We start from the raw sequence: 15,981 nt of genomic DNA, 5'->3' as shown, positions 1-15,981 counted from the left end.
ATATTGCCCATATTAGCTTACTTTTGGGATTGGAGTGAGAAGAATATTGCATGAAAATTGGTCTGGTACCAATATAAATAACTGTCCAGCTGCCCCCACTATTCATTTTCATTTCAGATGCAATACTTAATTTTTTCACCTGGAAAATTCTAATTAAATCATCTGATAAGCTTCCTATTGCTTGATAATTCTTATTTTAATGACTGAATCTATTAATAAAATATTTTAACTGCCATTGTGGAACTTTGAAAAATTAGGGGTTTGCATTGGTAGATATTTCTAATGGTAAAATAAGCCCAAAATGCTGACATGTTTTCCATTGTGTTCTCTCAGTACCCACTTTTTTTAAAAAAGCATTATGTATTATAACCACCAATATCTTGTCACACAGTCTTAACATGTGTCATCATGGCATCAATCTAAAATTTTCGAATGTTTTATGAATGAGAAAAAAAATTTTTCTTAAATAACTTTATGGATCCATTTTCTTTGATCCAAATTACATTTCTCTCTTTGCAACACTTTTGATCAAAGGCATTTTAAATTTTATCAAATGTTTTTTCCTCTTAAGATGACTTCAAATATCATTAAAACTTTATACATTTAAATTCTTTGTATCATTTGAAAGCATTTTTCTATACCAGTGGTTCCCAAACTTTTTTGGCCTACCACCCCCTTTCCAAAAAAAATATTACTTAGTGCCCCTGGAAATTAAATTTTTTTTTAAATTTTAATAGCAATTAATAGGAAAGACAAATGCACCTGTGGATTGCTGCAGCACCCACCAGGGGGCGGTGGCACCCACTTTGGGAATCACTGGTCTATATTGTCACTGATTTAGCATTCTGAATTGTATACAAAGAAAAATTATGTAATTTTCTGAAGTTTCGGGAGTTTTGATGGCATTAGTTTTAAGTTGTAGTTCTTTAAAAACAAAAACTTTTAAAAAATAGCTGTTAAAGAATTTTACTATATTTATAGTTTGTTTAGTCTTCTCTTGCTTTTTTCTTTTCTCCAAGATCTCAGCCATGAAAGAACCTTTCATTGATCTTTCTCTTCCCATAATAGAAGAAAGGGTAAGAAAAAAAGAAAATTATTAAAGTTTTTCTAAGTAGTAATTTAGATTTTCAACTAATGGCAGTGATATTGAAATGAAAGATTTTTTTTAAATTTAATATCTATCTAATAACTAAGAATTAAAAGGAAAATCCACTATCCTTGTTACACAAATTATTGAGATTGGTATATAAGAAAAGGGATAATTTTCTGTTTCAAGTGAATTTAAGAACAAAATGAGTATTTTTCAGAAGTTATTTGCTATAGAGTTTGTTTATATGGATCTACCTAGGTATCAAAACCTGTTCCAGTGGGAAGAATGAATAAATGTAAGAATTTACAAGAAGCCGACCTAGATCAGTACAACTGCACTACTGCTACTACAATGAATAATCATCTGAAAAGTACAAAGAAACACTCCTTAATGAAAGATAGGGTAAGCTAATATTATATGCATTTAATCTGTAGATTTATTTTTTTGTTCACTTAAAATCTGTACAAATAAGGTAAAGTATTTGATGTTGTTATTTTATTAATTTTAGTATATATGCATATTACTGAATTTTATTCACTCAGTGTTTCATGGTACTATACTCAGCAGGGCTGGAGATGAGATAGATACATAACATTGTACCCATATGCCTACTCTTTGGCAGTCATGTCACTATATCTTTGCTGGGTAGCTCACATATCAAGAAGGCCTGGAGGGGGCAGCTGGGTAGCTCAGTGTATTGAGAGCCAGGCCTAGAGACGGGAGGTCCTAGGTTAAAATCTGGCCTCAGATACTTCCCAGCTGTGTGACCCTGGGCAAGTCACTTGACCCCCATTGCCTACCCTTACCACTCTTCCACCTATGAGCCAATATACAGTATTGACTCCAAGATGGTAGGTAAGGGTTAAAAAAAAAAAAAGGCCTGGATCTTGTGTTTGTCTCATATTGCCTATGTGACCTGGGACAAGTCACTTAACCTGTCAGTACCCTCAAGCATCTTTCTAAGATGAGTAATGACTGATGAGCTGGTATTATTGAAGTTTGCAGACCAAGTGGTTTCTCTCAGACTCCACTTCTGTTAAATATAACTTCCATTGACTTAAAAGTTGTTGTTTTTCCCATCAAATTAAAAAAAAAACAAACCTTTAATATGTCACCTTCTTACTGAAGTGGTCATTAATATTTCTATTCTAGGTGAAATAGAGTAAATAGAAAAATGTATACCTTTAGATGTGCTAAATAGTTACTACTTATAAATTAATATCCTGATAACTAGAGGAAGTATGTAAGATAAATGGTACAGCAGAATGGCCTAGTGGATAGACTTACCATCTTGGATTTCCCTCCTACCTCTCTTCCTTTCTCTGTGAACTACAATGACTTCTTAACTTCTCTGGGCCCAATCATCATTTTGTGTTGGTAGAGAGAGTTTCCTCTCCAGACATTTTCTATACTAATGAAATTCCAAGTCTAGAACAGAAAAAGAAAAATTATAAAAATCACATTTTTATCTTCTCATCTGCTTGATAGTCTGTCATCACATACAATAATAGTTGACATAAAATTATCTAATACACATTAACAAATTGAAAATTAGATTTTGTAGAAGTGTCCATTAATCCTTGAGTAATCTTTTTTAGAAAGGCAGACTCAGACCATTTACATTTTTTTCCTGGTCACCAACTTTCTCAAGATAATTCTGCAAGAACTTCTAGTTGAATTATAAGCTGTCAATATTTTATGGGGTATTTAATTTGCTTTCAATTAATAATTTAAATATACTTCATTATTGTAATTGAACAATAACTATTTTTTTTCATTTCTGAACTTGTAAATTATGCAGTTCTTCTAGGAAAGAATATTTTTATCATTTCTGGACTGTTAGTTGATAATATTTTGTCTGAAATGCCTAAAATTTTTTACTTAAAAAGCAAAGAACTAAATTTCCTATTGGCTTTTTTTGTTCACTTCATAGATTTCAAATACTTATTGATTTCATACTTCTTACTTAATTACTTGCCAAGTTTTTTTCTTTCAACTTAAAAAATTAATGAATAGAATAAATATTTTTCATGGTTATTGAATTTTTTCACTTTTTATTACTTGCTAAATTGTGTTATAACTTTCCTTTTAAAACCCTACAAAATCTAATATGAAGATGTTAAGGAATCATCAAAGAAATACACAAGAATAAATGAAGATTATCTAGAAATATAAATACATGGAGAAGGAGGGGTGGGAAGGTTCAGAAAGCATGTGGGTAGCTGATACAAAGGTAGAAATATTGCCATAATAGAAAATAAATGTAAAAAGTCTTAAAGAAAACTATACAAAAGGGAATTTTTTATTGGAAAACAATGTAAAGCAAAAGATGATTCACACTAGACTTCAGATAGAGAATAAACAAATTGAGGCCCAGATGAACATTTTTCATAATTGTGGGATTTCCCCCCATTCATTTTTCCCTTTTCCATGCAAATAATAATGATAATTCTTGGTATCATTTTATTATTGTTATGTTTAATCTATTGAAAAATCTTTCTAGATGTAACTAATAACTAGGTGGCATAAATTTAAAGAGGAATAGTATAGGATTATGAATGCAACATGTTAGCCCTACACTGGAACGTTTAATTTAAAATGATTATTCTGTTTGTAGATTTTCTTCATCCTTTAATTGTGAGGCTTTGGTTTTTTAATCTCTCAATTCATAATCAAAGAGTAGATCTGAGAGAGGAGAAAGACAGCCAATTTTGCTGGCTAAAGCTTTTGGTTAGATTCATTTTGGATTTTAAGGTAGACTTCTTTTATTTCTGTCACTCACTGCCACAAACAAAATTGTTTTTCATATTCTGGTTCACATTAATAATTCAAGTAATTCTTAAGCAAAACTTGGAACAAATAAGGACTCTTCCCTTCTGTCAGTACTCAACATTATATTTAATTGCAGGATTTGTGATAAACTTTTTTGTTTTTAATTTGGGGTCAGAACTAATCATTATATATCAACATTTTGCTGACTAATGCTTGGTAAGTTCTTATCTATCTTAAAAGAATATTAAGCTTCTAAAAATCAAGGAATTCAAATTTAGAAATTTCAGTGACTGAAAATGGTATTGGTTCAAGACAATAAGATGTTGGTAGATAATTTTAGAAAGTTTAACTAGTATTGGAACCTAATTTTTAAGTCCATTTTTTTCCTTTCTTTCTCTGAAAACATCATATCAATTTATAGAATCAACTAAATTATGAAAGAAGACTTGTAAGAAAATCATCATCTGGGGAAGAAGAGAAAATTCCTGTTATCATGCATCAGAAAAATGGAAACCTTGAAATAAATGGGGATTCTTCAATTTTGTCCATAGGAGACACAAGTAGGGTGTCTGAGACTACAGCAAATGCAAGTCAGACTGATGGAAGTGAGAAAGAAGTCAGCCATTCTGAAAGTAGTGTTGATGCTGACAGTGAGGCTTCAGAATGTGAAAATGCTTCAAAGCAAACCATTTCTGTTAGACCCAATAGCTTATCCTTTTTGCATGAAGGTGTTCCTACCTATCCATCAATAGTCCCTGAACTTCCATTTGCCATTGCCAGTGAGAGTGGTAAGGAAGTAATCACTGAAGCTACTGCCAAACTTAGCTTAAATGACACTGTAACCAGAGGTACAGAGCTTAACAATGAATACCAGCCATTAAATTTTTCAAGTAATTCCTTATGTTCAGTGGAAAAGTATACACTATCCCATAGCCCCCAGAATGCTTTCCAAACCCTTTCTCAGAGCTATACAACTACTTCCAAAGAATGTTCAATTCAGTCCTGTCTGTACCAGTTTACGTCTGTGGAGTTACTAATGGGAAATAACAAGCTTTTATGTGAGAACTGTACCGAAAAGAAACAGATGTACCAAAAGAAAATCAATTCTACAGGTAAACTCTTGGTCTGATTATTTCCTCACATTATTGTCTCATCCCTATACTAGACAACAAACTCCTCGAAGGAAAGAACTATATAATTTTTTATATTTGTCACCCCATATAAGTAGCAGCTGTTAATAATATTTGAAGGGAATTGACTTCCCCTAAATAAGATGAACCCCATGACCTATGGACCAGGTCAGAAAATATAATACAAATTAAAAGTAAGAATCTATATACAGTAGATATTGTTAATTGTTTCTGGGAAGATCCCTATAATGTAGCTAAAATATGAAGGATAAAAATGATCTTCTTAAAGTGTCTATATCTCATTGAGACAACTAATATAGGTGTAATGAATGGAAGTTACAAATGTATTTTGTAGAAGATGAAGGTCCCAGCTCTGCCACTAACTGTCCTGTTGACAAGCAATTTCCTGTCTTTGGGCTTCATTGTCTCATCTACCGAATAAAGATGTAAGCCTAAATGATCTTCTACTTCTAAATCCTATGATCCTGTGACCCTATAAAACATAAACCAATGTAAGATAAGCTTTAAATTTATGAATCACAACAAAGTTAAAAAGTACAAGGCAAATTAAGTAATAACCAGATATTTTAGTGATCATTTAGCTTAGATTGAATAAGAATATTCATTGTGCTTTCAGCAATGAGCAGGGGAGAGAGTATTCTCTGATTCTAGATAACTGGAAGTAATTATATTTTTAAACAATGTTTGTATTTTCTGATGGGACCTTTTAATTTCTTAATTGAATCAACTCACCAAACACTCAGAAATGCTCCATACAAATAGCAGTGTATATTAATTGATAAGAGGATATGTGATTGACAGAATAGGATAACTGGAACTGGTCATTCTGACTTATAAATAAATCCCTTAGGAGTTTAGTTAACATAAATAAATGCTTTGGGAGCTTAATTAATATGAATCAATCTGTGTAGAGCCTAAGCACCCTTGTCTGAATTGACAAAAAAGCAAAACCAAACCAAAAAAACTTGTAAACCTAGATTAATAAGTATCAGTCCCCAATGTGTAGCTGCCTTGTAAGGTCCCAAGGTGAAATGTACACTGCATTTACACAACATCCTTTAAACATGTGTATTTATAAAATCCAAATATAAAAATCCACTTCAATTTCCTTATGAATTCTCTGTTGACAAACTTTACCAGGTTTGGTCCAGCCATTTTAAAGGAGCTGAGTCTTCAACAGTTTACATTTTGTATAACATGCAGAAATCTCAATACGGGACAGCAGTTCACAATTTTATTTTATTTTTCAAATGTTTTTTAAATTACATGTAAGAACAATTTTCAGCATTCTTTTTTTAAAATAGAGCATTCAAAATTCCCTCCTTCTGCTTTTCCCTCAATAAAAAGATAAACAATTTGATACAGGTTATACATGTGTAATCATGCAAAATGTGTTTCTATATTAATCATGTTGTGAAAGAAAACAAAACAAAAAAAAAAACAAGAAAAATAAAAGGTTTTTTTTTTTTTAAGTTTGTTTCAAACTGTATTCAGACTCCATCAGTTCTTTCTTTAGAGGTGGGATAGCATTTTTCATCATGTCCTTCAGAATTGTCTTGGATCATTGTATTACTGAGTCATTGACAGTTGATCTTCATAAAATAGTGTTGTCATTGTATACAAATTGTTCTTCTGGTTTGTTTACTTACTTTGCATGTGAATTTTCATGTGAATTTTTCTAGGTTTTTTTGAAAGCAAGGAACACTTCTTAATATTTTTTGTAAATATGCATTTATTAAGAACCAGATATAAACTAGGCATTGTAATAAGTGCTAGGATAGGAGAATTCTGTGTTCCAAAATGTTAACATTTAGATAATTGGTGATAAATCAAATTGTATGTGTTACAATTGTTTGTTCAAGGTCTCCAGTGGATATATAGATCAAGGGAACACAAATACTTTGACTCAGGTATGATTCTAGGCCTACAACTATGGCCCAAAGACCAAATCCACTACCACCTGTTTCTGTGAATCTATGAGCCAAGAATGTATCTTATATTTTAAAATACAATAAAATTTTGTTTTAAAAATAGAGAGATTTTAAACATAATTAAATAAAGGATTGGATTTGTCTCTTGGGCCTTGCTTTGACCCTGGCATTAGATGTTTGAATTTAGCCCAGGGATGATCTAAAGTTATTCTTTGATCTTTTTCTTAGTCTAGGTTCTCCAATGTCTTCTAACTATGTTGTGTAATTTCTAACCACAGGAAAGCAAATGATAAGCAAAGTCTCCAAGCCATAAATAGGTTTATTCGGAGAGGGCCAGTCTCCCAATAAAGCCAGACTTCTGGTCTAGACCAAAGACCCTGAGCACTCTGAGAGACCTTCCTATATACAAGAATTAGACAACTTTTATACCAGTACAAAAATAGTTCAGGATAGTAATAAAAATGGAGAGATGCAGATTGGTTGAAGTAATCAGGAAATACTTCTCATTGGTAGAAGAAATCACTTGGTAATGACTTGAAAGTCATTTGATAGACAAGGATAGGTGGAGAGCCTGAAGACCAAGTCACAAGTTCAAGGCCATAATTGCTAAGAGTGCGTGATATAGCAAATTTGAAGGTTAAGGCTAACAGTGAGGCCGACATTAAGATTTATGTTAAAGTGATTATTTATTTAATTTATACTCTTGATAATTATACTAAAATGATCACAAAAGGCCTCACTTATGCTAACATTATTTAACTATCTTAGAATTATAATTATCTGAAGACTACTGCTAACATTAAAATCTAATCCTCATATAAGGGGGTAGAAGATTTTTCTCTCACAGTTGGGAGGTAGTCTAGGACCTTAAATTTTTAGGCTTGGTTAAAATTTCCCTGGCCTTTTTAGATACTAGAATGAACTGATAATTGATTTGGAGTTTTGTACATATGTGTTTAGTTTCATATTGAATAGCTCAGAAAAGGTGGCATTATCAAGAGACAATGGAGTTCAGTATGTTTGTTCAACAAAAAATACTACCTTTCTGAAAATGTTAAACAATAATGAGTGATATTTTTATTTCAATTTAATATTAAACTTTGCATTGTTTTTTAAAGTTGAAATTGAATATAACAATTCAGTTTTATAAAATATTATGTAAATAATGTTTTTAGTTACCTGAGTCATAACAAAACATTTGCAGATATCTATAGAACTTGATTTGGAATGTTTGTTGCTGATGCTATTTAATTCTTTCTTGCATTTGTATTTTTTATTTATAAATTTTATTTTGACATCACTAGTTTCAGAATCAACAATATTCCCTTAGTTCCTTCCAATAAAAAAATTAAGCGAAGTCCTAATACAGCAGTTCTTATTGACAAGTTATTTTCTATTCTTAGAATTCAGAATTTCTTTTAAAAAAAGGAAGTGTGGGGGCAGCTGGGTAGCTCAGTGGATTGAGAACCATGCCTAGATACAGGAAGTCCTAGGTTCAAATCTGGCCTCAGACACTTCCCAGCTGTGTGACCCTGGGCAAGTCACTTGACCCCCATTGCCTACAGAAGTTAAGNATAACAAAACATTTGCAGATATCTATAGAACTTGATTTGGAATGTTTGTTGCTGATGCTATTTAATTCTTTCTTGCATTTGTATTTTTTATTTATAAATTTTATTTTGACATCACTAGTTTCAGAATCAACAATATTCCCTTAGTTCCTTCCAATAAAAAAATTAAGCGAAGTCCTAATACAGCAGTTCTTATTGACAAGTTATTTTCTATTCTTAGAATTCAGAATTTCTTTTAAAAAAAGGAAGTGTGGGGGCAGCTGGGTAGCTCAGTGGATTGAGAACCATGCCTAGATACAGGAAGTCCTAGGTTCAAATCTGGCCTCAGACACTTCCCAGCTGTGTGACCCTGGGCAAGTCACTTGACCCCCATTGCCTACAGAGAGAGAGAGAGAGAGAGAGAGAGAGAGAGAGAGAGAGAGAGAGAGAGAGAGAGAGAGAGAGAGAATTTTAACCTCAGTTAGTCCAGGAGTATTATTGTATCCCACTGAGATTTTTTTGTCTTTCAGTGTTTTCTTAATTTATATTCTGGTCATTATGAATCTCATTTGGTTTTTATAGATCTTTCTTGTTGATATTTAAATTTTTTGATAAAGTAGCACAGTACACAACCAGTGCAATAATGGATAATTATATGTCATATGATTAATACAATTTTACAAATAGATTTTCAAATTGTATTTTATACAGAAAAGAAGTCAGAAGGTATGTATACCAATGCAAGGAAGCAGTTGCTCATTTCTGCTGTTCCAGCCATTCTTATTCTCCATCTTAAAAGATTCCATCAGGTAAAAATCCCCATCAGTGTTATTAGTTCCACTACAGATATAAACATTAAACTGAAAAATAGTTTATAATCATAATCTGGACCTTGTAATATCTACCAAACATTTTGTGTCTTTCTTACATTATACCTTAAATTAACAGTGCCCTGCAGATTGTAAATTCCATGAAATCAACAGTTTTTCATTCTTGTTACCTCTTTCATAATACCTATCACAGTGCTTTAAGAAATAAATATTTGCAACTGGATGAGTGAAATAGTAATTTTCCAACATTTTTAGTAGAGTCTTAAGCCCCAGGTAATACTGCCAGAGTTTCTACATGAGAACTTTAAGCTTTTTTTATCATAAAAATTTATTTTAAAACATTTTTAAATAAAATTTTTCATTGAAAATATTTTACATTTTAAAACTCACATGTAAAAGCCCCCCAAAATATAAGTAGAGACCAAAAATTGTGAAGTTCCCAATAATTATGAGATATGGCTAACAGGAATAATCAAGGTCAAAATCTGTCCTTGAAAACACAAGTTAGAAATAAAGAAAACATAGGTTTGGGGCTCTTGTTATAACAGTGCTTTTCTGTTTAAAAAAAAAACAAAACACGAGTTATGGGCAAATTCAGAGTCCTAACTGGGCAGGTTCCAGATATATGTCTTTTAAACATTGCTTTTAGCCAGTTTAATTGATTTTCCCCTAAGGCCTTCCTATAGATGTCTTAATATCAAAATAAGAGGTAGAACCCATTAAATAAGCCCATCCTTAATTCTTTCAGTTCTGATTATGATGGGCATATAATTTTAATAATTCATGGTACTTAATTGATAAATCCTTTTGAGCCTTTTCCCTTATTTATGGTAAGCAAACTTTAAATAAGCATAGAACTTTTCAATCAAAGAAGACTTAATAAATCATCTAGTGATATATCTAACTATTTTACAGAAGAGGAAACATTAAGTCATTTACAAACTTGCCAGTGGTCACACATATAAACTGGAACCCTGGGTCACCTTATTAAAATTCCAAAATTCTTTTTTGTTTTATAATGCTGTGTATTTAAGTTTTTTCTTTAGATTTTTTTCTAGTGATGAAATTACCTTCTTATTTAAACTCATTAAAAAAAACAGCACTAATGTGCATAAATGTCTTTGCAGGAGTACCTATCAAATATAAACATTAAGTTAGTCATTTACCAGTTGTAGAATGTTTATTAGTCACCTTACATTTTTTTACTATCTCTTGATTTCATTGTAGGGAACCTCCCAGTGAGAAAACTCCCTATGCTAATTATGACAGCTGCATAAATTGTAGTCTTAAGAGTTGCCTGGGAAAATAAGACATTAAAGAGTTGCTTATGATCACTGAGGCTGTTGTCAGAGTTGTAATTGGAACCCATCTTTCTGACATTGAGACCAGGCTTCTATGCACTTCTCCATGTCACCTTTCTATGTTTTTTTATGATCTATGGAAATTGAGTTTTGTATAATTTTCCTTTTTTTTTTTTTTTTTACCTTTTGGGTTTTACGTAATACAGTACCATATTTAAAGTAGGCAATAAGTATTTAATGAGCTTTCATTCTAATGGGGGTGACAATTCATAAGAGGGAGCTGAAAAGTGGGGTTATAGAGGTGGCTACTCGTGTAGGAGAATAGAGAAGATAGAATCAGAAACATAGTTGGGAGGCTAAGGAAATAGCTCAGCCTGAGCCTGTCCCCAGAAATGGTAGCTCTAGAAAGACCTTGGCAGTGAAAGAAGGGGGTTCACCTGGCAGAGGGGTGTTACAGAGTGAGAAGATGCCAGAAACTGAGGGAAGTTCTAGGGTAAGAAAGCAACTGAGGCAAGGTGGTGAAGGCTGCAAAATCTAATGAATTCTATGGACTTCAACATTTTTTACACTTTTTTTTTCTTGAAGGCTGGTTTGAGTCTACGAAAAGTAAACAGACATGTGGATTTCCCACTTGTGCTAGATTTAGCACCCTTTTGTTCTGTTACATGCAAGGTATAGTATATAATAGACTGTTTTCATTTATGATATTGTTATTAAGTGTACTCTATACAGTGTATTTATCCCCAGCAAATATACTGGTTATTTAAATCAGGAATATTAAACTCATTGTCCTGCCCTTTTGTCCTTGAGTAATTATTATATTATATTGATATATGCTACATAAATATTCATAGCTTCTCTGAAAGCAAAGGACATCAGTCAACACCCATGAGCAAACAAATTTTTGGCCTTCTCTCCCTTGTGTCATGCAATGACCTTAAAACCTTCAGTATCATAAGTAAAGCCTTACGGAATGGACTTTACTTGAATAAGCCTGTCCTCGGTAGGGGTTTTATGTAGCTTTCATACTTGAATGCATTAATGATTGCCAATCATTTTTTCCACAGACAGAAAAGAAAAGCATGAGTTATTTAAGGAAAACAGGATTGGCTACTGAGTGAAATACTCCAAGAATGCTCATCTAATCTTACTACAGTTCCTTATACTTCCTAAAAATGCTATTAGATAATAAAATAGCCTAATAGAATTTTCCAGACAATACATTTAACATGCCTGCTCTGAGAGTTTTGCCATTACTTATGTACTAAAGTTCTACAATGGCCAAATTTTGTGACAGCTATGTTTAGTGATTTAATATGAATTTAATTGACCTTTAAGATTTCCCTCAGCATCCTTCACTACTAGTACAAAATACTAATTTAGAATTTTTGTTTCCTTGTTTCTTTGAAAAAAAGAATGTAACCAGAGGAGAGAAAGTTCTCTATGGGCTTTATGGAATAGTGGAACATAGTGGCTCAATGAGGGGAGGCCATTATACAGCTTACGTGAAGGTCAGAACAACTTCCAAGAAATCATTGGACCATGTTGTTGGAAATAAAAATGTCCATGGTATGCCATACTTAAGATTTTATAATTACTGCTTCGTATGTATGAATGAATATTTAATTTCTTCATTTTATTACTAAGTAAAAATTACTTTTCTAAAAAGGTACACTTGTCCTCTAGATATCTTAGTGAGAGGCAGGTAGGTGGCTCAGTAGATAGAATCAGACCTTAAGAGGCAAGAGGTCCTGGGTTCAACTCTAGCCTCAGATACTTACTAACTGTGTGATACTGGGCAAGTCTAGCCCTTACCACTCTTCTGCCTTAGAACCAATACACAGTATTGATTCTAAGATGAAAGATAAGGGATTAAAAAAAAAAAGAGCAATGGACATAGCCCTTCTATTTGAATTTTCTTGATAATTAGAAGAGAATATTTCTTGAACTAAAATTTCTTGGACTAGTGCTTGACTTGATGACAATGATCTTTTAAGAATACATAACATGTCTGTCTTATTACATAGATAATCATCTTGTCTTCCAAAAGTCTTTAAAGAGTGCAACTTGGAAGGTGCTTCACTCAGGAAGGAACTTATATTTATATGCAGCAACATCTAGCAATGTAGTGTAAGAGCTATTATCTAGTTCTTTATAATAATCAATATAGATTAAACATCTTTGGTGAGAATAAAAAAAATTTAAGCTAAATACTAGGAAAACTTTATTCTAAGAAAAATTTTAGCATCAACTTCTTTAGAAATTTTAAGAAAGTTCACCTTATTTATGATTTCCCTCTTTATATTTAAGTCATTTGCCCATTTTGAATTTATCTTGGTATAGGATGTAGGATGTTGCTCTAAACCATATCTCTCCCATACTGTTTTCCAATTTTCCCATCAATTTTTGTCAAAGTGAATTCTTGTCCCAAAAGCTGGGATCTTTGGGTTTATCAAATGCTAGCTTGCTGAGGTCATTTACCCCCAAGTCTATTCCATTGATCTACCATTCTATCTCTTAGCCAGTACCATATTGTTTTGATGATCACTGTTATAATACAGTTTAAGATCTGGCACTGCTAGGCCTTTACATATATATATATTTTTTAAAGGACAAGAAACCCATTCTGCATATAGATGTCTTAGTTTAAAATGACATTGTTTGAGCCAGCTGCCACATCTTTTAAAAAATTAATTTAAATGTTATTTGTTTTTGCATTACAGGTTTAAAAGAAACGGTGGGAGCACCACCAGGACAATGGGTGCATGTTAGTGATACTCATGTGCAAATGGTTCCAGAATCCAGAGCACTTAGTGCACAGGCTTACCTTCTTTTTTATGAAAAGATACTATAGTGATCATTGTTAATAATTGTTTAAAAAGTTAATGATTATTTAGGTCACCTCTATTTAAATGCTGCAGGGGTAAACTGAATATGTAGTGTGCCTTTATTATGTTTTTCTTTCTAATATTTAATCTCCACTAGATATTCCTGAACTTCAAAATTTTTTTTCATTTATTCCTTTTTAAAATGAATTGTAATTCCCCAAACTTTTAAATTTCTATCTCCTTAAGTCAAATGCCTAATATGTGCTCTTTAGAAGTTTTGTCAAAAAATATATCAATTATACTTGGAACCTATAGCCCTTGAGCCCTGAGTGATACAATTCAATAATATTGTAATTTGCCTCATTATTATATAGTTTTAGCAAGTTACTATCCCCTAAAATATAACTACTAGCAATAAAACCTAACCTAAAATATAATGTGAAGTTAAACACATTCCCTGTTGCCAATTCTTGTATATGGTTTCATCTTTATCCACAGCATTAGCTTTGTAAGCAAAAGTGATTGCCTTACTGCTTTGATGTATTTTGAGAACTAAGAGTTTGGGAAAAAAATCAACCAAGTTAATGTTCTTGGGCAACATGTAATAGTTTGAATACTGGATCACCAAGTGAAATTTCATATGTAGGCAGTTTGTAATAGGTTCCTAATAGATAATTTTAGATAGTCACTATTTAGTACCATGAGAAAATTTGCTAGATTAAATTTTGAAGTTCTTAGAGTTGCATTCTTTATAACATTCTCCAACAACAAGAAATTATAAAATTTTGTAGACTTATATTTTAGTAAATATTGACTTTGGCTTTTGGGAGAGGAATTATGAGGTCACAATTCCTTTCTGTACTTAGCATATCACATACATTCAAGTTGGGTTAATTTTTATGTTAATGTAAGCATTTCTGATTGTTTCATATATACAGATATTTTTGGAATAGTTTTTGCTTTAACCTTGTGATGACTGTGAAAATATTGCTTTCTTTTACATATGAAAATTACAGCTTTGTCAAAAAGTGAAAGTATAAGTAAAATTAAATCCTATTTATTGTATGCTTGACCTGAAAAGTATTAAAATTACTTCTCGGGATTAGTTTTTAAAAACTACTCAGGGTACTTTTTTCCCAACCATAGGAATATTGCAAGCAGTTTTATTTATTGCAGACAAGCCTATAATCAGCATTTAACTACAAAAATTTTATTTCCCGATATCATTTTTAAAAATTAAGTGAATAGGGGGCAGCTGGGTAGCTCAGTGGAGTGAGAGTCGGGCCTAGAGACAGGAGGTCCTGGGTTCAAACCCGGCCTCAGCCACTTCCCAGCTGTGTGACCCTGGGCAAGTCACTTGACCCCCATTGCCCACCCTTGCCACTCTTCCACCTATGAGACAATGCATCGAAGTACAAGGGTTTAAAAAAAAAATTAAGTGAATAGAAGGCTTTATTATCTAAGAAAATGTATAGTTTGTCACAAAAAACCCCAACAATCCCATAAGATGTGACAACTCAAAATTTTACATTGAATAATACCCGTAAGTTAAGGTGACATTTTCTTTTAAGTTCCTATCCCTGTACACAGCCACATTAGTGGTATATCATTGACTCCCAATTATATAAGATCAAAGCATCTTAATCAAATGCATAGGAATTAATAACTGTCATGATCCAGGTAGTCTGAAAAATGTTTGTCTTCCAATACATTCTGTTTACCAGAAGAAATGTAGGAAGTGTTGTGAAATATGAATGAAAAGGTTATGCCTGTGGGTTGGTTGAGCATTGCCCTCCTTAAACCATGACCTTCCCACACAAAAATCATAAGCAGACTTTTTAGTGACTAGTTGACTACTAAAGTTTATGATTAATTTTCAAGGTTTTGATAGAATACAAAGTACAGGGCTTAAGTAGTACACTTTTCACAATTTGGGTTTTTTCTTGTAAAGCATTAACATTCACATCTCAGTTGCATCTCTATGTTCCAAACTTTTGATAATTTGAGATAGACATATGCATGCTAAGATTCTGAGAAAGAAAAAAGACTGCATGTATAATCTGACAAAGCTAAGCTTTTTTTTAAATATTAAGATTATGATCTAATAAGATACATCCTTATTGAATGAGATGATAAGGAAGTGTAGGATTTTTTAGCTTAGTTGTCATTAGTAAACTTTCTGTTTACTGATCTAGCTTTTTCTTTTTGACAATGCTAAGTATCGGCTATCTCAGTTTTTAAACATACCAGGCCATTGCTAGCAATTGCAAATTTTCCAAAGATGATAGACTAAAGCATTTCTGTTGAAAAGCTATTTCCTGTGGTGTTAGATTACTTTTTTTAAAGGAAACTAGAGCCAGCCCTTTCTCTTTCCTTACCTTTTATTGCTCTTGTACAAATAAAGCCCCAAATAGTAATGGGTTAGCTCAGAAAAGTCAAAGATTAAGTAAGGGGAGTGAAGGATTCTTCCAAACCATCTAAAGCAAAGTAAGTACAGAGAATAAAATTTTTTCTACTCTTAACTTTTA

At 32.3% G+C, this 15,981-nt stretch overlaps 1 protein-coding gene across 1 annotated transcript in view; it reads left to right on the top strand.

Annotated features, from left to right (window-relative positions):
• USP45 (ubiquitin specific peptidase 45) overlaps nt 1-13,868 on the top strand; it is an 83,093-nt gene extending 69,225 nt beyond the window's left edge. The window contains exons 12-18 of the mRNA XM_044676580.1: nt 1,020-1,076; nt 1,349-1,492; nt 4,284-4,974; nt 9,206-9,303; nt 11,211-11,297; nt 12,041-12,194; nt 13,349-13,868. Of these exons, the coding sequence (XP_044532515.1) occupies nt 1,020-1,076; nt 1,349-1,492; nt 4,284-4,974; nt 9,206-9,303; nt 11,211-11,297; nt 12,041-12,194; nt 13,349-13,479 (1,362 nt within the window). The 3' untranslated portion in view covers nt 13,480-13,868. The remainder of the gene's footprint in view (nt 1-1,019; nt 1,077-1,348; nt 1,493-4,283; nt 4,975-9,205; nt 9,304-11,210; nt 11,298-12,040; nt 12,195-13,348) is intronic.
• The last annotated feature ends 2,113 nt before the right edge of the window (nt 13,869-15,981 follow it).

The sequence above is a fragment of the Gracilinanus agilis genome, chromosome 4, assembly GCF_016433145.1.
Source record: "Gracilinanus agilis isolate LMUSP501 chromosome 4, AgileGrace, whole genome shotgun sequence".
Taxonomy (NCBI): domain Eukaryota; kingdom Metazoa; phylum Chordata; class Mammalia; order Didelphimorphia; family Didelphidae; genus Gracilinanus; species Gracilinanus agilis.
This window is presented reverse-complemented; position numbering and strand designations above follow the sequence as displayed.